The 19856-nt window shown below is 44.6% G+C and overlaps 3 protein-coding genes across 9 annotated transcripts; 2 read left to right on the top strand and 1 right to left on the bottom strand.

The window, feature by feature from the left end:
- Nucleotides 1-362: 362 nt before the first annotated feature.
- eppk1 (epiplakin 1) lies at nucleotides 363-11724 on the top strand. 5 transcript variants are annotated; one of them, XM_049750077.2, is made up of 3 exons: nucleotides 363-522; nucleotides 1697-1796; nucleotides 1988-11724. In XM_049750077.2, exon 3 carries the CDS (start codon nucleotides 2003-2005, stop codon nucleotides 11516-11518), a length of 9516 nt encoding a protein of 3171 aa, XP_049606034.1. In that variant the 5' UTR covers nucleotides 363-522; nucleotides 1697-1796; nucleotides 1988-2002; the 3' UTR covers nucleotides 11519-11724. The 5 variants fall into 5 exon arrangements, with proteins under 5 accessions (XP_049606034.1, XP_049606032.1, XP_049606037.1 ...); XM_049750075.2 differs by having other exon boundaries at nucleotides 1697-1800; XM_049750078.2 differs by lacking the exon at nucleotides 363-522 and adding an exon at nucleotides 586-822.
- A 284-nt stretch (nucleotides 11725-12008) lies between these two features.
- Nucleotides 12009-15737, bottom strand: fbxl6 (F-box and leucine-rich repeat protein 6). Of its 3 annotated transcripts, none has more exons than XM_049750175.2 (10): nucleotides 15393-15737; nucleotides 14648-15090; nucleotides 14415-14573; nucleotides 14270-14333; nucleotides 14050-14181; nucleotides 13841-13945; nucleotides 13660-13773; nucleotides 13272-13509; nucleotides 12944-13187; nucleotides 12009-12822 (listed from the first exon to the last, which is right to left on the bottom strand). In XM_049750175.2, the coding sequence occupies exons 2-10, from the start codon at nucleotides 15070-15072 to the stop codon at nucleotides 12687-12689; spliced, it is 1617 nt and encodes a 538-aa protein (XP_049606132.1). In that variant the 5' UTR covers nucleotides 15073-15090; nucleotides 15393-15737; the 3' UTR covers nucleotides 12009-12686. The 3 variants fall into 3 exon arrangements, with proteins under 3 accessions (XP_049606132.1, XP_049606131.1, XP_068505016.1); XM_049750174.2 differs by having other exon boundaries at nucleotides 14648-15129; nucleotides 15393-15736; XM_068648915.1 differs by having other exon boundaries at nucleotides 14648-15129; nucleotides 15591-15731.
- Nucleotides 15738-16582: 845 nt separating this feature from the next.
- LOC125986525 (uncharacterized) lies at nucleotides 16583-19778 on the top strand. The gene is made up of 3 exons (XM_049750101.1): nucleotides 16583-16750; nucleotides 17010-17076; nucleotides 17154-19778. Exons 1-3 carry the CDS (start codon nucleotides 16748-16750, stop codon nucleotides 19592-19594), a joined length of 2511 nt encoding a protein of 836 aa, XP_049606058.1. The 5' UTR covers nucleotides 16583-16747; the 3' UTR covers nucleotides 19595-19778.
- Nucleotides 19779-19856: the final 78 nt, after the last annotated feature.

Here is a 19856-nt window from a genome sequence, read left to right as displayed (position 1 = left end):
GTGCATGTGTGATTACTCGTACCAGATAAGATATCACATCTCCGCTACGATGCAATAAAATATTGTTGCCCAACCTTTGAGCCAAGGCCCATATTGTATCTTAAAAAAAAAAAAAAAAAAAAGTCAGGGCAATATCACAATGCCTGGCAATTGAAGGTAAATTATTTCCCCGTCATGATTTGATGTCTTCTTCTGGTGTACGTTTAAAACCGCACCTGTCGCGTAATAAGACATTTTTCCCCTTTTATTGTTTCAGAGCACAATGGAGGCGCTCAAAGGAAGTGGATAAGAATTCTCGGCATGCTGCAAGCTCGCTCTCTGGGTCGAGACAGCCCGAGGTTGTCCCCGGGAGGAGGAAGCCGGGTGGGGGGTGGGGGGCGCGGGGTGGGACTTGGCCCAGCCAGACTCGCCTTAAATACGGCCGCTGCGCAGGACTTCCGAGGAGATTTTGTGAGCACCTTGGGAATTTCTCTCTTTTCAGATCACATCAGCAGCTGAGGAAGTCGAACTTAATACTCAAAAGTAAGCACTTTTTTTTTCTTTCTCATCCTTGCCCTATCTTGTCGTATCTTTAACGTCAAGTCTCACCCTTAAATGAATAAAAATGTCATCAATTTGATTATTTGACTCAATTTTACTCTTTCAATTACTTTGCTGATGCTGAAAGCCAAATGTTATCCTGTTTGGTGAGCCAACACCCTTTCTGATTAAAAAAAAAAAAAGAAAAAGAGAAAGCAAACATTCCTCACCCAGTTACCTTTAGCCTGTACGAATGTCACACTTACTGTCTCACGAGTTGAGACACTGACTTGTTGACACAAGGTAAGCAGCGTTACAGAAATTTTTAAAGCGAATGTAGTCAACAAATTGTATGCAATATCTACAACTTTATAGCTTTGGACTTTTCTTTGATTGACGCGACAAGCATCCTCACAGACGTATTTTTCTGCTCGACTGCATGACGGTTGTAATTCACAATGACAGGAAGGCGAGACGTTAATTAGCACTGCTTTGTTTTATCTTTGGTATTTACGAGAGAGTCAAGTATTGGATACTTCCAAATGTGTATTCAAATGAAGAAAGTAAAAGTTCAAGGTTATCATGAATTATTTGTGCAATTTTTCCACATTGAATGAAGTAAACAGCGATGTTGACGATGGCAGCTGGCACAGCTACTAATGATTAAAGATAATAAAAATGATGATAAATGAATCTTTATCTTAATACCTAAAAAAGAAGCATATTCTTATAATAATTGTAAATGTATTAGATCATGCCGCTGAATTTTATCGGTGCAATAAGATAGTGGATGACTTATCTGTATTTCAGTTGTAAAAGATTTATTGCTGTTTGATGTGAAAGTGAAAATGAAATTGTGCAATGTTTGATTGGGGAAATTTTGAAAAGTGTGTGTGTGTGTGTCAGACACCTGCAAGCTGCTGTTGCGCAAACAAAAGCCGCTTGTGTTTTGTGTGCAGACTCGCGGCCCGTCGGGCCTGTAGGTTTTCATTGTGATGATGTCACGCCAGTTTGAGTACTAAAAAGAATTTGGAGTACTTAACTAGCAACTTGATATGCAAAGTTAGTATTAAAATGAAAAGCTGGAGAAGTCTTTTAAGTTGAGATGCAGGGATGGATTAATGTGAAAATGATTAACTGCTGTTTAAATGATGGCATGAACACCTTATCTCCGCAGAGGCGGAGCTTGAGCCATATAACTGCTGGAATTTTGGGCTTGTGGAAGTTCACGCAAGAGTCAAGGCTGCCAACAAACCAAACGAAACCCGACTAATTAAGTAGGTCGGTTTTTTAATACTGTTTTGCTTCAGAGTTTTCATTTTCTGAGAAACTGTGTAGATGGAAAAATATTGCAGTAATTTTTTTTAACTTCCTGTCCTTAATGGTTCCATGAACTACTAAACCACGAGTTGAGAATTACTGCTGTATACAGTTCATTCTATCTGATACAATTATTTCCCTCACATAGCGAAACAAGGCCAAGATGGAACCCGCTGATGCTAATGAGAAGAAGCAAAATGGCCACACCAAAATCCATGGCCCTGTGGCGGGCGTCTACTTGGCAAAATCCAAGCAGAAGATCAGCATATACGAAGCCATGAAGAAACGCCTGCTTAAATCTGGAACGGCGTTGGCCCTTCTGGAAGCGCAGGTTGCCACAGTAGGTGTCGTAGACCCTGTGAAGAACCAAATACTTCCAGTCACGGAGGCCATCAAGGAAAAACTCATCGGACTTGAGTTGAAGGAGAAGCTCCTCTTCGCAGAGAAGGCTGTCACCGGTTACGTGGACCCTTACACCAACCAAACCATCTCCGTGTTCCAAGCCATGCAAAAAGACTTGGTACCCAGAGATTACGGTTTAAGACTACTTCAAGCTCAAATCACCACGCACGGCCTGCTAGATCCAATTGAGAAGACAACCCTTTCAGTTGAGTCAGCCATTCAGAAAGGCTACTACGAGAAAGGTCTACTGGATGATGATCAGATGTCAGAGTTGAAGGTGTTCTATGACCCGAGCACACAACAGCACATCAACTACAAAACACTGATCAAGAAGTGTATTGTGGAACCAGACACAGGTCTGGTTCTTCTCCCCATCTTCATCACCTTCAAGGGCTTGAGACGAGGCATTTCCTCCGCAGAACTCTTTGAATCCAAGATCATTAACAAAGAAATGTACGATAACCTGCAGGAGGGGAAGACTACAACCCAGCAAGTGATGCTGAATGAGACGGTAAAAGAATATCTCCAGGGCAAAGGCAGCATTTCTGGCATTGCAATCCTCTCATCCAATCAGAGATTGAGCATCTATGAAGCCATGAAGCGCAACATACTGATGCCTGGGACGGCTCTAGTTCTTCTGGAGGCGCAGGCCGCAACCGGATTCATGATCGATCCCGTGGAAAACAAAAAGTTCACTGTAGATGAGGCTATCAAAAACAAACTCATTGGGCCTGAATATTACGCCAAGCTGCGTTCCGCCGAACGAGCCGTGACTGGCTACAAAGACCCGTACACGGAAAAAACAATCTCCCTCTTTCAAGCACTCTCCAAAGATCTCATCCTGAAGGAACATGGGATCCGCCTGCTGGAGGCGCAAATTGCCACAGGAGGAATAATCGACCCCATCCACAGCCACAGGCTCCCCACAGACGTGGCCTTCAAAAGAGGCTATTTTGACCAAGAAATGAAAGCCATACTTGAAGATTCGGGTGATGACACAAAAGGATTCTTTGACCCAAACACTGAGGAGAATTTAACGTACCTTCAGCTGATGCAAAGGTGTGTCACCGATCCTGCTACCGGACTCTGCCTCCTTCCTCTTCGAGACAAATCAGATGTACTGAACTTCACCTTCATTGATTACCAAACTAAGATATCCTTCAAACAGAAGAAGGTGAAAGTGGCTTGTGGGAAGTACTCAGGAATGACAGTATCTCTGTGGGAGTTGCTGATGTCAGAATACTTAGATGAAAAGCAGCGCACAGACATCATACGGAAATACCGGGAAAGGATGCTCACTATCGAGACGATTGTCACAACAGTTCTACAAATCATTGAGACATCTGTCAAAAACGCCAAAGTCACCTTTGAAGGCATTCGAGAAACAGTCACAGCTAAACAGTTGGTTGAGGCTGATATCATCAGTGAGGAGATCCTAGATGATCTGAAAAAAGGTAAGAAGTCTGTTCAGGATGTAATTGAAGATCAAAACCTACATGTGTACCTCCAGGGTAAAGACAGCATTGCAGGTGTTCTCCTACCTGACTCCCAGATCCTGACCATTTACCAAGCAAGACAGAAAGGCAAACTGATGCCAGGAACAGCTCTGGTTTTACTCGAGGCTCAAGCGGCAACAGGATTCATCATTGATCCAATTGGAAACAGAAAGTTTTCCGTGGATGAGGCTATCAAAGCTAAGATTATTGGGCCCGATTTTTACCAAAAGCTGCGTTCTGCAGAAAAGGCGGTGACCGGTTACAAAGACCCATACTACGGGACCACAATCTCTCTGTTCCAAGCCATGCAAAAAGACCTAATCGTAAAGGATCACGGTATTCGACTCCTGGAGGCGCAAATTGCTACTGGCGGCATCATTGACCCAGTTAATAGCCATCGCATTCCCGTCCAAGTGGCCTACAAACGTGGATACTTCAACCAGGAGATGAACGAGATCCTGAGTGATCCTACTGATGACACCAAAGGTTTTTTTGACCCCAACACACATGAGAATCTCACCTACTTGCAACTCATGGCCAGATGTGTCACAGATCCAAGTACGGGACTCTGTCTCCTGCCACTCAAAGGCAAAATTCAAAAAGTCAACGTTGATGACGCCATGAAGGAACTGTTCAGAACAAGAGTCGTTTCTGTACGGTATGGCCGCTTCAAGGGCAGGCATGCAACTCTTTGGGATCTCATCAATTCAGAGTATCTGTCTGAGTCAGAACGACAGGAGTTCTTCAAATTCTTCAAGTCAAGGAAACTCACAATTGAGGAAATCATTGAGTCCATTTTAGTCATCATTGATAGCAAAGAGATAAAACAGCAAGCAGACCTGAGCTTCCCAGGCCTTAGAGGGGAGGTTTCCGTCGTGGATCTTTTGGAGCTTCAAATAGTAGATGAAAAAACCTACAGTAACTTGATTGATGGAACACTAAAGAGCACTGACGTGTTGCAAATGGATAGCGTGAGGGCCTACCTTCAAGGGAAGAGCTGCGTCGCCGGTGTGATACTCCAGCCTTCCAATCAGAAGATGAGCATCTACGAAGCCCAGAAAACTGGCATCCTAACACCCGGAACGGCTCTTTGCCTACTCGAAGCACAGGCAGCCACGGGGTTCATTGTCGACCCACTGACGAACAAAAAGCTAACCGTGGAACAAGCGCTTCGGGAAATGTTGATTAGTCCTCAAATGTATGAAAAGCTTCTGTCTGCGGAGAGAGCTGTCACTGGTTACACCGATCCATACACGGGTCAAAAGATTTCTCTTTTCCAAGCCTTGAAAAAGGATCTCATCGTGAAGAAGCATGGCATTCGTTTACTTGAGGCCCAAATTGCGACAGGCGGTATCATCGATCCCTTAAAATGTCTTCACTTACCCCTCGATGTTGCCTACAGAAAAGGATATTTTGATGAAGAACTGAATCAAATTCTTTCGGACCCGAATGATGACACAAAAGGCTTTTTCGACCCCAACACCAGAGAGAATCTGACATACCTGGAAATGTTGAAAAGATGTGTGCAAGATAAAGAAACGGGATTGTTCCTCTTACCGATGACTAACACACCCAAAACTTCCAAAACATATACGAGGTTGTACACTGACAGTGAAATAAGACGAGTGTTTGAAGAGACAGTAGTGATCATATCGTTTGGACACTACGCAGGGAAATCAATTTCTCTCTGGGACTTGATCCACTCTGGCTACTTCACTGAAGACCAACAAAATGAACTCATAGAAAAATTCCGAACAGGAAAGGTCACCACAGACACCATCATCTTCACTGTAACGTCTACCATTGAAAAACTGGAGAAAAAGGAAGCTCCCAAAATGATAATGGGCCTTAGAAAGCCTGTCTCAGCGAAACATTTACTGGACTCTGGTATTATCGACAATGACACATTCAAACTGGTACAGCAAGGCAAAACGGCAGAAGTGACGAAATGTAAGCACGTGCAACAATACTTGAATGGATCGAGAAGCATAGCAGGGATTAAAGTGTATCCGTCCCAACAAGTTCTGAGCATATATGGTGCAAAAATGGAAGGTATGTTAACAGACGGCATTGCATATCTATTGCTAGAAGCACAGGCATCTACAGGATGTCTCATTGATCCGCTCACAAACCAACTCTACACTGTTGAAGAGGCTGCAAAAGAGGAAGTCATTGGGCCAGATGTGTGTGAGCAGCTCCTGCTGGCCGAGCGAGCCATCACCGGCTATAAAGACCCCTACACCGACATAACAATATCACTTTTTGAGGCTATGAATCAACAGCTGATTCAAAGAAGTGATGCCATTCGCCTTCTTCAAGCACAAATAGCAACGGGTGGAATTGTAGACCCAAACATGAGTCACAGGGTGCCCATTAATATTGCAGTCAAAAGGGGACTTCTGGATGACCAACTCAAAATCCTTCTGCTAAACCCACCTGAAGATTTAAAGGGGTATTTTGATCCGAACACTAAGGAAAAACTCTCCTACCTCGAGTTGATGGAAAGATGTGAAGTAGATCCTAAAACGGGATTGCTTTTTTTACCACTGCATGAGGAGAAACCGAATGTTTTTCACACAAAGGAGCAAATAGAGCTTGAGTTAAAAAACACAACAGTTTCCATGCATGTGGGCAAATTCCAAAACAAAGAAGTGACCTTGTGGGAATTGTTGCTGTCGGAATACATATCACAGAAGAAGCGGGAGCAGCTCATAGAGCAATACAAGACTAGAGCCATAACAATTGAAGAGATGATTGAAATACTCACGGTCATCATTACAGAGGTGTCTTCCAAAGAAAAAAAATTCAAAGGACTGAGGAAGCAAGTCTCAGCAAGTCAGCTTTATGAATCAAAGATCATCTCGAAGGAGCTTTTCACACAGATCATACAAGGGCAAGTGACTGTAGACAATGTCAACAAAATGGAATCTGTTCAAAAGTATCTAGGGGCAACAAACTGCATCGCTGGTGTCAGGGTTGAGTCTACAAAGAAAGTTATGAGTATCTATGAAGCGAGGTCCAGAGGTCTGCTGACTCCTGGAACGTCTCTTGTACTCCTTGAGGCTCAAGCTGCTACTGGCTTTATCATTGACCCAGTCAACAACAAAAAGCTTTCAGTGGCTGAAGCTGTGGCTCAGAATGTAGTCGGCAGCGAGATGAAAAAGAAGCTGCTGTCAGCAGAACGGGCTGTCACTGGATATACTGACCCCTACACTGGCGAGACCATTTCCTTATTCCAGGCCCTGACAAAAGATCTCATCGTAAAGGATCATGGAATCCGTCTTCTGGAAGCTCAAATTGCCACAGGAGGCATCATTGACCCAGTATACAGTCACAGAGTTCCTGTGCAGGTGGCTTACCAAAGAGGCTACTTTGATGAAGAAATGAATCAGATTCTGTCTGACCCAGATGACGACACAAAGGGCTTTTTCGATCCCAACACGCAAGAGAATCTGACTTATCTCCAACTTATAGAGAGATGTGTCACTGACCCAAAAACAGGACTTATAGTACTACCTATTGTGAAGAAAGGGGAGTTTTATTTCTATGTTGATGAGGCCACAAAACTTATCCTGAAATTAAGGACAACCACTAAAGCAGGAGGAAAGTATCAAGGAACCACGGTGTCACTGTGGGATCTGCTCTACTCCAGATATATCACTGAAGAGAAGAGGCAAGAGCTCGTGCAACAATACAAGTCTGGAGTTATCACGATTGAACGCATTTTGGAAATCATCTTGATGATCATTCAACAGCAGACCACTACCACAACCTCATCATCAGCCATCACATGTCAAATACCTGAAACTGACATTGACAGCAGCACCACAAAGACCACCATCACCACCACAGTTACAGAGACCGAAACCTTTCATGGTATTAGAAAGGATGTCAGTGCTACAGAATTGCTTGAATCTAAAATCATCGACGAGAACCTCTACAAAGAACTGAATTCAGGAACCATCACAGTTGAGGAGGTCAGTGAAATGGACTCTGTCCGTCGGTATCTAGAAGGGACCAACTGCATTGCAGGAGTGTACTTGCAGTCCACCAAAGAGACCCTGAGCATCTTTGAAGCCAGGTCCAGAGGCCTGCTGACTCCTGGAACATCTCTTGTGCTGCTTGAGGCCCAAGCTGCCACTGGTTTTGTCATTGACCCAGTCAACAACAAGAAACTCTCAGTAGACGAGGCTGTAGCTCAGGGTGTGGTTGGCAGAGAATGGCAAAAGAAGCTGCTCTCGGCAGAACGAGCCGTCACAGGGTACAAAGACCCTTACACCGAAAAAACAATCTCCCTGTTCCAAGCGCTGAAGAAAGACCTGATCGTCAAAGATCATGGAGTTCGTCTTCTAGAAGCTCAAATTGCCACAGGGGGCATCATTGACCCAGTTTACAGCCACAGGGTTCCTGTGCAGGTGGCTTACCAAAGAGGCTACTTTGATGAAGAAATGAACCAGATTCTGTCCGACCCAGATGACGACACCAAGGGATTTTTTGATCCAAACACACAAGAGAACCTCACTTATCTCCAGCTGGTCGAGAGGTGTATCACAGATCCCGTCACTGGTCTTAGCCTGTTGGTTATTGTGAAGAAAGGGGAGTTTTACTTCTTCGTTGATGAGGCCACAAAACTTATCCTGAAATCAAGGACAACCACTAAAGCAGGAGGAAAGTACCAAGGTACCACGGTGTCACTGTGGGATCTGCTCTACTCCAGATATATCACTGAGGAGAAGAGGAGGCAGCTTGTCCAACAGTTCAAGTCTGGTGCTATCACCATTGAACGCTTTTTGGAAATCATCTTAATGATTATTCAGCAGCAGACCACTACCACAACCTCAGCATCAACCATCACATGTCAAATACCTGAAAAAAATGTTGACAGTAGCACCACAAAGACTACCATCACCACCACAGTTACAGAGACCGAAAACTTTCATGGTATTAGAAAGGATGTCAGTGCTACAGAGTTGCTTGAATCTAAAATCATTGACGAAGACATCTACAAAGAACTGAATGCAGGAACAATCACAGTTGAGGAAGTCAGTGAAATAGACTCTGTCCGTCGCTATCTGGAAGGCACCAACTGCATTGCAGGAGTTTACTTGCAGTCCACCAAAGAGACCCTGAGCATCTTTGAAGCAAAGTCCAGAGGCCTGCTGACTCCTGGAACATCTCTTGTGCTCCTTGAGGCCCAAGCTGCCACTGGCTTTGTCATTGACCCAGTCAACAACAAGAAACTCTCAGTAGACGAGGCTGTAGCTCAGGGTGTGGTTGGCAGAGAATGGCAAAAGAAGCTGCTCTCGGCAGAACGAGCCGTCACAGGGTACAAAGACCCTTACACCGAAAAAACAATCTCCCTGTTCCAAGCGCTGAAGAAAGACCTGATCGTCAAAGATCATGGAATTCGCCTTCTGGAAGCTCAAATCGCCACAGGGGGCATCATTGACCCAGTTTACAGCCACAGGGTTCCCGTGCAGGTGGCTTACCAAAGAGGCTACTTTGATGAAGAAATGAACCAGATTCTGTCCGACCCAGATGACGACACAAAAGGGTTTTTTGATCCGAACACACAAGAGAACCTCACTTATCTCCAGTTGGTCGAGAGGTGTATCACAGATCCCATCACTGGTCTGAGCCTGTTGGTTATTGTGAAGAAAGGGGAGTTCTACTTCTTTGTTGATGAGGCCACAAAGCTTATCCTGAAATCAAGGACAACCACTAAAGCAGGAGGAAAGTACCAAGGAACCATGGTGTCACTGTGGGATCTGCTCTACTCCAGATATATCACTGAGGAGAAGAGGCGAGAGCTCGTGCAACAATACAAATCTGGAGTTATCACGATTGAACGCTTTTTGGAAATCATCTTAATGATCATTCAGCAGCAGACCACAACCTCATCATCAACCATCACATATCAAATACCTGAAACAAACGTTGACAGCAGCACCACAAATACTACCATCACCACAACAGTTACAGAGACCGAAACCTTTCATGGTATTAGAAAGGATGTCAGTGCTACAGAATTGCTTGAATCTAAAATCATCGACGAAAACCTCTACAAAGAACTGAATGCAGGAACCATCACAGTTGAGGAGGTCAGTGAAATGGACTCTGTCCGTCGGTATCTAGAAGGGACCAACTGCATTGCAGGAGTGTACCTGCAGTCCACCAAAGAGACCCTGAGCATCTTTGAAGCCAAATCCAGAGGCCTGCTGACTCCTGGAACGTCTCTTGTGCTCCTCGAGGCCCAAGCTGCCACTGGCTTTGTCATTGACCCAGTCAACAACAAGAAACTCTCAGTAGACGAGGCTGTAGCTCAGGGTGTGGTTGGCAGAGAATGGCAAAAGAAGCTGGTCTCGGCAGAACGAGCTGTCACAGGATATAAAGACCCTTACACTGAAAAAACTATCTCCCTGTTCCAAGCGCTGAAGAAAGATCTGATCGTCAAAGATCATGGAATTCGCCTTCTGGAAGCTCAAATCGCCACAGGGGGCATCATTGACCCAGTTTACAGCCACAGGGTTCCCGTGCAGGTGGCTTACCAAAGAGGCTACTTTGATGAAGAAATGAACCAGATTCTGTCCGACCCAGATGACGACACAAAAGGGTTTTTTGATCCGAACACACAAGAGAACCTCACTTATCTCCAGTTGGTCGAGAGGTGTATCACAGATCCCATCACTGGTCTGAGCCTGTTGGTTATTGTGAAGAAAGGGGAGTTCTACTTCTTTGTTGATGAGGCCACAAAGCTTATCCTGAAATCAAGGACAACCACTAAAGCAGGAGGAAAGTACCAAGGAACCATGGTGTCACTGTGGGATCTGCTCTACTCCAGATATATCACTGAGGAGAAGAGGCGAGAGCTTGTGCAACAATATAAGTCTGGTGCTATCACCATTGAACGCTTTTTGGAAATCATCTTGATGATCATTCAGCAGCAGACCACAACCTCATCATCAACCATCACATGTCAAATACCTGAAAGAAACATTGACAGCAGCACCACAAAGACCACCATCACCACAACACTTACAGAGACCGAAACCTTTCATGGCATTAGAAAGGATGTCAGTGCTACAGAGTTGCTAGAATCTAAAATCATCGACGAGAACCTCTACAAAGAACTGAATGCAGGAACTATCACAGTTGAGGAGGTCAGTGAAATGGACTCTGTCCGTCGGTATCTGGAAGGCACCAACTGCATTGCAGGAGTGTACTTGCAGTCCACCAAAGAGACCCTGAGCATCTTTGAAGCAAAGTCCAGAGGCCTGCTGACTCCTGGAACATCTCTTGTGCTCCTTGAGGCCCAAGCTGCCACTGGCTTTGTCATTGACCCAGTCAACAACAAGAAACTCTCAGTAGACGAGGCTGTAGCTCAGGGTGTGGTTGGCAGAGAATGGCAAAAGAAGCTGGTCTCGGCAGAACGAGCTGTCACAGGATACAAAGACCCTTACACTGAAAAAACAATCTCCCTGTTCCAAGCGCTGAAGAAAGATCTGATCGTCAAAGATCATGGAGTTCGCCTTCTGGAAGCTCAAATCGCCACAGGGGGCATCATTGACCCAGTTTACAGCCACAGGGTTCCCGTGCAGGTGGCTTACCAAAGAGGCTACTTTGATGAAGAAATGAACCAGATTCTGTCCGACCCAGATGACGACACTAAGGGATTTTTTGATCCAAACACACGAGAGAATCTCACTTATCTCCAGCTGCTTGAGAGGTGCATTACAGATCCCATCACTGGACTAAGTTTACTCCCCTTAATGAAACAGTAAAAGTGTGTTTACATTTTTGTGCTTTGTTTTAATTAGTCCTGCTGTGAGCATTTATATTTGTTCACTCATGAACCTTTAAAAACCTTTTTTATGTCTTATACTAATATGCAAGAAACCTGTGCTAGATTTACTCAAGTTGATGAAAACTAGTTTGCCTGTACTTTGTAAAAAGAAATGTGGCCTAATAAACATGCATGTGAGCATTATTTGTTTCGTTCAGTAATAATTACGATCTGGCATTCTCACGTTCTTAATTGTTCTCCGAACAGGTTCTCTCGTCTAAATTTAAGCAGAGTCAAAAATGCAGATACAGGTGAACATTAAACATGAGATACTCCAAAAACCTCAAGAATTTAGATTAAATTTTCTTACAGCTTTCCCTTGAGAGGAGAAAACATGAACTTGCACGATTCAACGACTGAAAACTTTCTGCCTAATGATTTTGAGTCAAATAACACCAAATGTTGTCACATTAAAAAAGCCAATCAAATATCATGCAGAACTGTAAACATTTATTAGAAAAGACCAATGAAAAACTAAAAGTGAGTGAATCCAGGGTTCACTGTGGTCTTACAAAAACATAACTATTTTTTAGGCAATTGCGTTTCTGGTTTTAGCTCTACAGTCAAACCTCGGTTTTCGAACGTTTCGGTTCTCGAACAAATCGAAATTCGAACGAAAAATTCCGGGATTTTTTTGCTTCGGTTGTCGAACAAAATTCAGAGGTCGAACCTCGCGAGATGAGCCGAAAGGACCCGAGAAAACCCGACTGCGCCGCCCGGATGCCGACTGACTCCGTTCGTTATTGTATTTTCGTTACTTTGAGGATTATATTAACCCCGCACTGAGGTCCACTTAAATTGTGGAAAGTACATAAGGACTTAAAAAATTATTTCTAAATTTCAGCGACGGCTTTGTCTCAATAATGCGCCCAGCGCGGTGCAGTTGCGCGGTCGGCGGCGCGCTACGGTTACGCGTTCAGCGGTGTGCTGCAGTTGCGCGATCGGACAAAAATGCGCAAATGAAAAAATGCTTAAAAAAAGGCGTTTTTTTGTTTTTGTTTTTTTTGTTTTGTAACGGATTAAATTTTTTTAAAAATAGATTCGGAATTTGACCGATTCACTCATCGAACCGCCGTCTGGAACGGATTGTGGTCGAAAACCGTGGTTTAACTGCATTCCAATTTGTCCAGCAACTGGCGAATTTCCTCTTGTCCGCGATAAATTCGTTTTACTCCTCTGGGTAGATCCCGACAGGAGGACAGGTTGAGGTAGTCTAGTGCTGATGTTTGGCCGATGAGAAGCCTGTGAATAAGTAATTGATATTTAGAACTTTTGATTTTGATAATCATGATAATCTTTTGTGGCGCAGTGGTTGGAAATCATTGCTTCAAAAGGTAAACAAAGAAAAGGTAGTTTCCGTTACCTCAGGGCACCTGCCGTGATTTTGGTCCCACTCAGGTTGAGTGACCGCAGGGTGTCTGTGTGGTTGGCCTGGGCCAGGTGAAACATGGCCGCCTCCAAGTCCTCCTGAGAAAAAGGCTGATTGGCCACATCCAGCTGCCGCAACGTGTGACTCCACTTCTGCGTCAGGGCATGGAGGCCCGTATTCAGGGACAATGTGCTCATGTGGCTGGTGAAATACTGAGCCCAGAAGAGGCACTCCAGTTCTGCCAGACACAAGGTTGGCACATTTCAGACTTTTGAAAACCTAGCTTTAATTTCAGACCACAAAGTAAAAATCATGCCTTTACCAAGACAAGGTAAAGCCTCCAGACCCGCAGATGTAATGCGTGAGCAGCCACGCAGGTCCAGCACCCGCAGCCGGGGGGAGCCAAAGAGTATGTCCCGCAACTGTTTGTCGTTTATGTAGGTGTACGACGCAGTGGCAATACACAGCTCCTCCAGTAGAGGGAAGCCAAGAGATGATTCAGCACCATTACTACTATTAGTATTCTTGAACACCGGGCAGACGTTCAGCATCCGGAACGTCTGATGACAAGAACAATAGAAATGTTGTGTCGTTGTGAATTCAAATCAGAAAGCCGCAACAAAATATTTAGGTTAAGTAAGATGTGGAACACATTAGCCACTTTGCTCTTTGTATCTGTGTTTGTGACTTGAGTCACCTCTGATATTTACCTTAAGTTTAGGGCAAGCTCTCTGTAGCGCTTGGATAGAAACAGTCATTTCGTTGTCTTGACTGTCCAGCTTTGTGTTAACCTCCAGCATCTCCAAATTGGGACAGCATCCCCTCTGAAAACAGAAGCAACGTAGTCATCGTTGTTTCCAAGACATTTGAGAGAGACTTATGGTTCCTTACAGAGATGAAGGAAAGTCGGTCACACTTTGGTCTGTGGGTGAATTTAATCTGGTGGATTTGTGCACCGTGATCATCCAGGTAAGTGAGAAGACCAGCCTCTTGAAACTACAGCAACACAATTATTTCATGTACGACATTGACGGAAATTTTCAATACCTCCTAAACCAGTTTTTGTGCCGCTGAGATGTTCCTCCACAGGATGGGCTCACCTTCGTGTACTGTAGGTTTAAGCTACGCAGTGAGTGGCCGTGCAGGCCCAAACTCTGGAAGCCCGCCTCCGTTAGGCCAGTACAGTAGGAGAGCGTGAGCGAGCTCAGGTGAGAGCAGAACTGCGACACAACCTGACGGGATTTTTTTTTCTTCATTTCTATAAACGGTAATTCCACACATTCCAAAAATCTAATTTTGTAAATAAACCTCGTGACCTACATCGACTGCATAGTCCACATTCTCAGTCCAATGATGGAGGGAGAAATCTCGTAGCTGAGAGAATCTGAAAACATAAAATAAAGGCAAGATTTAAACAGAACATTCACACAGCTAATCTTAACGGCAACATCATCGTGCAGCAGACCTGCTCTGCGTTAGCCAGTCGAATGTGTTTTTAATCCGTCTCTGTCTTTCTGGGTTCTGATGTTCGCCCGGTGCGATCCAGCAGTGACCGACGGAGACTTTCCGCCACAGGATAGGAGTGGCGGCGGCGATGTTCCACAAGCGGCACACCCTTCCTACCCTAGCATGTGAAACAAATCATTTTTAGCTAAGGTAAATTTACAGAAATCAACATCAAGACTGGTCGAACACTACCTGCACAGAAAGGGCACGGCACCATCTTCCATGACCACCATCTTGAAAATATTGACCAGAACCTCCTCAGGAAGATTTTGCCCCCATCTGCGGTCGTGTGGCGTCGCCGCAAACACAGGCGGCGTGTCCTCTTTTTCGACATTCTTTATCTTTCCTACCTTTTTCTTTTTTATCTTGGGGACCCATGTGGCGCTGCGGTCCTGCGAAGTGGTGCTGGATATGACGAGGAGCATGTCCTCGCCCTCGTGGACCGTGTATCTGGGCTGCTCCATTCTCTTCACCTTGGTCCTTTTCCTTTTTGCTTTTTGTTTTTTGAGCTTAGTGGTGTTTCTCTTTCGTGAAGCATTTAGCGGATTTGGTTCATGATTTTCCTGAGTGGATAGGGAAGCCACAACATCTTCAACAGCCCCTTCAGCAGACGCCATCTTCAGATGCTCTCTTTGCTTTTAAAAAAAAAATGAACACAGCCAGTCACAAAAAATCTGAAAACAAGACCGAGAGGAATGTTACTGTATATGTGTTATTAAATTATCACTATATTCTAGAATAAATAGTCTTGGTAAAATGGTTACATCTTTATCAACATATTTGCAGTCCACTATTTTAAACTATCTTTCATTGGTGCATGTGTGAAGCGCTTTGTGTCTTATTACAGTTTACGTTACATTTATTACCTTTGTATGCATTTATTATTATCTGAACCATTGCAAAGTGCCATTCAAAAAGATTCACGTTGTTATCTTACCTGAAAGCTGTGGGCCAACCTGCAGCTCTTTTATGCTATAATCACACTCAGAAAATGTTTTTCGAACAATTTCCACATGGTCACTGTTGTTAAGTGTAAATGTAATGCTATGTGTTGCAGCTAGCTGTTCGCTAAGGAAGTCAGCGACGCCGCGCGATATAGAGTCACAATTACAAGGTAAAGTGGGGTATAACTCGCCTCGTTAAATTTCTTGAGCTGAAACTTTGGAATATTTTTTTTAAAAAATCCAAGACGTCGGAAATTTGTAGCCTCTATTATTGTGTTGGAGATGTTTTGAGTTCCACCAGGTTTTAGGTGAGATACGCCCTGCTGCTGTATGATTGGTTGCAGGATACGCATCACTCCAATATGATTGGCTGGAGCATCTGGGACGCGCCCTACAGAAAACCCTCGCCATAAAACATTCTGTATTTTATTATTATTATTATTATTATTATTATTATTATTATTATTATTATTATTATTATTATTATTATTATTATTATCAAATTTAGGTCATACAGGGTCCGGCAAAATGATCTGACACATTTGTAGGTTTAATAAAATGCAAATAAATTAAAGAAACAAAAATGTTTTGTCTTTTATTTTCGAAAGGTACATATAATGCCATTTTATTCTGTTTTGTTTCGTTTCGTTTCATTTAATTTTCGAATAATATTATTTTGTTTCGTTTCAGTTGCTAATATGAATTGGACGGGTGAGCATCGCGCTTTCATTGTGGAAACGTTTATCAAGAACGAATCTGTAACTGCAACACAACGAGCGTTCCGTTTGCGCTTCAAACTCGGTAGACATGATCCCGTACCTGCTCGAAACACGATCTTGTTATGGTGCATCAACATTGAAACGAAAATCAACTGGCCGACCTCGCACCGCCAGAACCCCAGAAAATGTGGCAGCGGTAAGACCAAAATAACATGATTCGAAAATAAAATGAAACGAAACAAAACAAAACAAAACGGCATTATATGTACTTTACGAAAATAAAACATCTTTTTGTTTCTTTAATTTATTTGCATTTTATTAAACCTACAAATGTGTCAGATCATTTTGACGGACCCTGTCCTTTTCGAAAAGAAAAATAATGTTTCTTTAATTTATTTGCATTTTATTAAACCTACAAATATGTCAGATCATTTTCGTGAAGCATGGCCTTTGAAGGATCTTGCCACATCCAAGATGGCCGCCATGTAAACATATCTACGTCGTGTCGCGATAGCGAGTCAGTCTCCATTTGTGGGCTATACCACAACATCCAATCGCACTGTTGTGTTTGTTAATTTCTGTACGAAACAGGGAGCTCAAAGCCACCCTGTCGTGTCGCGGGCCATTTCATGGTAAAACACGCGTTAACGTTATAATTATTTTGCATGATATTGCCTGTGTTTTCTCTTCTTAGCGACAGTAGCGCTAATTCTACCGCCTGCAACGTATCGCTAATGAATGGTATTTCAAGTTAATGCTAACGTTAGCTTCGCACGTGCCGTTCAATAACTCTTGATGTAGCTTTGCAAATATTTAGTTTGTGCAGAATCACTCTCCCCTGCAAACACAATAATGATAATGTATCGTTCACTTGTCTCTCTACCATAACAGCTGGCAATGGAATCTGGAGGCAATTTCTCTCTTTCCGGGAAAGCAGTTATAATTGAAGCAAATTTGAGTAAGTCTAAAGACATTTCCATAAAGAAAGCTGAAATATCAATTGATATTTGTACAATTAATGTTTGGGTTTTTCAGGAGATGATTATTATTGGAAGTTGGTGGCAGACTTCATTGGCCCTCAAATGGGGGAAGGCTTGGATCTTGACAGAGACCTTTGCAAGAACAGATTCCTCATTCAAAGTGGACTCATGAGAGAGGACAATAACTTCCCGTGGATTTCCATCATCGATTGGCTGAAGAAGATTTTCCCAGCTTACCATTCGGCGGACTTTCGGTGCTTGATCGAAAGAGGCATCGCTGCCACCTTGAGCTTGGCGGGCGAGGCCAGGCGTGTTTTTCTGGACTCGTATGTGAACTTTAACTTTGTGGGGCCCATATGTGATAGCATTGGTGTCGAACGAGACCATCTTTTAAAAATGAAAGACTTTTCTGAGCGCGCGCAGTCCATTGAGGTCACCAACGGTTTAATTATGGAGCTGAACAACTTTGTGATAAGGGAGAAAGTTTCCCCCATTAACTTGGTCACCTGGCTGAGTAACTTCAACCCGCAATACTGCAAAGATGGCAACATTCAAAAAGCTTACAGTGTTCTGAAGCTTAAGCTCAAAAAGTTAAAGATGTGCCGCCTCAGTTCTCAAACGAGAAGTCACAGGCGGAACTTTGTGATGGAGAACTGGCTTCAAAGTCCGTTTGAGCTGGTAAAGTCCAAAGACCACCACAAAACCTTTGTCAAAAAGCGCATACAGTCACCCCCCCACGAAAAAGTGTTGTGCAAGGAGGAATACGACGTCTACGAAATTTCTCCCGGTGTGGAGTCGGAGCAGAATCCTTCACTTCGAGTCGTCAGGAAAGACGTGCCGGTCTGCTGTGGCGACGACGCCAATGACGACAAAGTGTTGCCGTCTCTCCTGGACGTGGCCATGTTGTCTGTCCAGAAGCTGTCGAGCATACACGGCGGGCAAACCAAAAATTGCAAGAAGATTTCCTCGGACCTCCTCAGAAATCAATATGCGTTAACGTGCAAGAAGCACCCCGCCATGGTGGACTTTGAGAAAACACTTAACTCGGTCGGTGAGCAGGCCTCGCTGGCCCCCCCGGTGGTCTTCTTGCACCACAACGCCAACTTCTTGGTGGATGTACACGAGACAGTGGAGCAGCAACTCATGGCCTTCGAGAACGAGATCACCCAGTCGCGGGGTGACAAGCTGGGTCGAGACGGGAACCCGCTTTTTAAGAAAGTGCTCAGCTTCAGCGAGAGCGCCACCTCCCGCTTTATCCACATGGCCACGGACATGCTGATCCCCGGCAAGGGGGCTTTGCTGAGCTACAAGAAACACTGGATGGCCTTCTGCGCGGAGAAAGAAAATCCATCCAGGCTCGTCAGAAAGCCGTCGACGCTGTTTAGCAGTTACTTTGAGGCGGCTGCAGGCCTCACTCACCACCACAACGAGGTGGCGCTCTTCTTCTCCGACATGCTGGCACTCACCAACGACCAGAGCCCCAACGTTCTCCTGGAGAGCGTGGTCGCTGACTCCAGCGATTCTGTCATCCAGAGCATTGTGTGCGTTCTTGCAATCATCTACTGCAAAGTGATGGGGCCCTACTGGCAGCTTCTAACCAGCACAGGCGAGTATTCCCTCTACAGCCAGTACCTACTCTGCCTCTACCAGAAGTGTCTCGAATGGTCCAAAGACCCGTCCACTCTGATGGTGCCCGAGAAGGTCACCAATGTCTTCCTGCAGCTTGCGCTGCAAGACCAGCTGTACCCCGGCGTGTACCACTACTGTGACGATTTGCACACCAACAGGGACCTCATCAGGGTCTGCTTGAAAAGGATGATCAAGGTGATTACTGGCGTCGCCGAAAAGCACCTGATGGACTTCCTGCCGGGAGGCCGTTATGCCAAAGTGCCATCAGCTGATTTGAACATACAGCTGCTGAACTGCAAGTTCTACATCCTGATGGCCGAATATCCCTACAGCCAGTCGCAAAAACAGAAACGATGCTCCGCGCATTCGGACAGCTCGGAGGACTTGAGCTCATCTGACTTTGAAGAGCCTTCTAGCCAGCAAGCTCTCAACACTGACGGCGGAGCACAATGGGCCAAAGGTCGAGGACGACCAAAGATGGCTAAACGTTCAGTGAACGTCTCTCCAGAGTGCACGGACTTGGACTACATCAGCGCCATCGTGGATCGGAACGGGGGGGCGTGCCGCACCCAGCAGGACGTGGACAAGCTAATGCTGCGCTTGGCCAACGACAACAGGAAGACAAAGCGGGAGGCCGTCCGCTGTGAGATTGCATACCAGAAAATGGTGCTGGGCAACACGGACCCCATGCTCAATTTCAATTTCCGCAACGTCACTGAAATGGTGATGAAGCTAAAGCTCTCGCTGCCCCGCGTCAAGCCGGGCTACTCCATTGTGTTGGCGCCACGCAAGACCGCCGTGATGAAGCGTTTGCATCAGAGAGTGGGGGACCATTCCCAAGCCATCCCAAGCCCGAACATTGTCTAAGAATCGTGAGTGTTTATTTACAAAGCATAGCGATGACTAACAGTCTTTTTCACTCAACTGTAAAAATTTATTTTTTTTACTGCTCATCTTTATTCTGGGATTTTGAAACATGTTATCATGACAGCCTAAGTGACAACTAAATTGATCATGAGTATTGCTGAAAAAATAAAAACGTCTGTCAATATCTGCATGGTTAGCCATTGTCCTGTTTTTAGCTCACTCGAGGACATTCTTATAAAATATTTGTATCAGCCAACAAAAT

This window comes from Syngnathus scovelli, chromosome 19 (assembly GCF_024217435.2).
Source record: "Syngnathus scovelli strain Florida chromosome 19, RoL_Ssco_1.2, whole genome shotgun sequence".
In the NCBI taxonomy this organism is placed as follows: domain Eukaryota; kingdom Metazoa; phylum Chordata; class Actinopteri; order Syngnathiformes; family Syngnathidae; genus Syngnathus; species Syngnathus scovelli.
This window is presented reverse-complemented; position numbering and strand designations above follow the sequence as displayed.

Coding starts and splice junctions, on each gene's coding strand:
- eppk1 (XM_049750077.2), top strand. CDS start 2,003: ATGGAACCCGCTGATGCTAATGAGAAGAAGCAAAATGGCCACACCAAA.
- LOC125986525 (XM_049750101.1), top strand. Junction 17,077..17,153: donor TATAATTGAAGCAAATTTGA/GTAAGTCTAAAG, acceptor TGGGTTTTTCAG/GAGATGATTATTATTGGAAG.
- fbxl6 (XM_049750175.2), bottom strand. CDS start 15,072: ATGGCGTCTGCTGAAGGGGCTGTTGAAGATGTTGTGGCTTCCCTATCC. Junction 14,182..14,269: donor ATGTGGACTATGCAGTCGAT/GTAGGTCACGAG, acceptor AAATCCCGTCAG/GTTGTGTCGCAGTTCTGCTC. Junction 13,188..13,271: donor GGAGGCTTTACCTTGTCTTG/GTAAAGGCATGA, acceptor TGTGTCTGGCAG/AACTGGAGTGCCTCTTCTGG.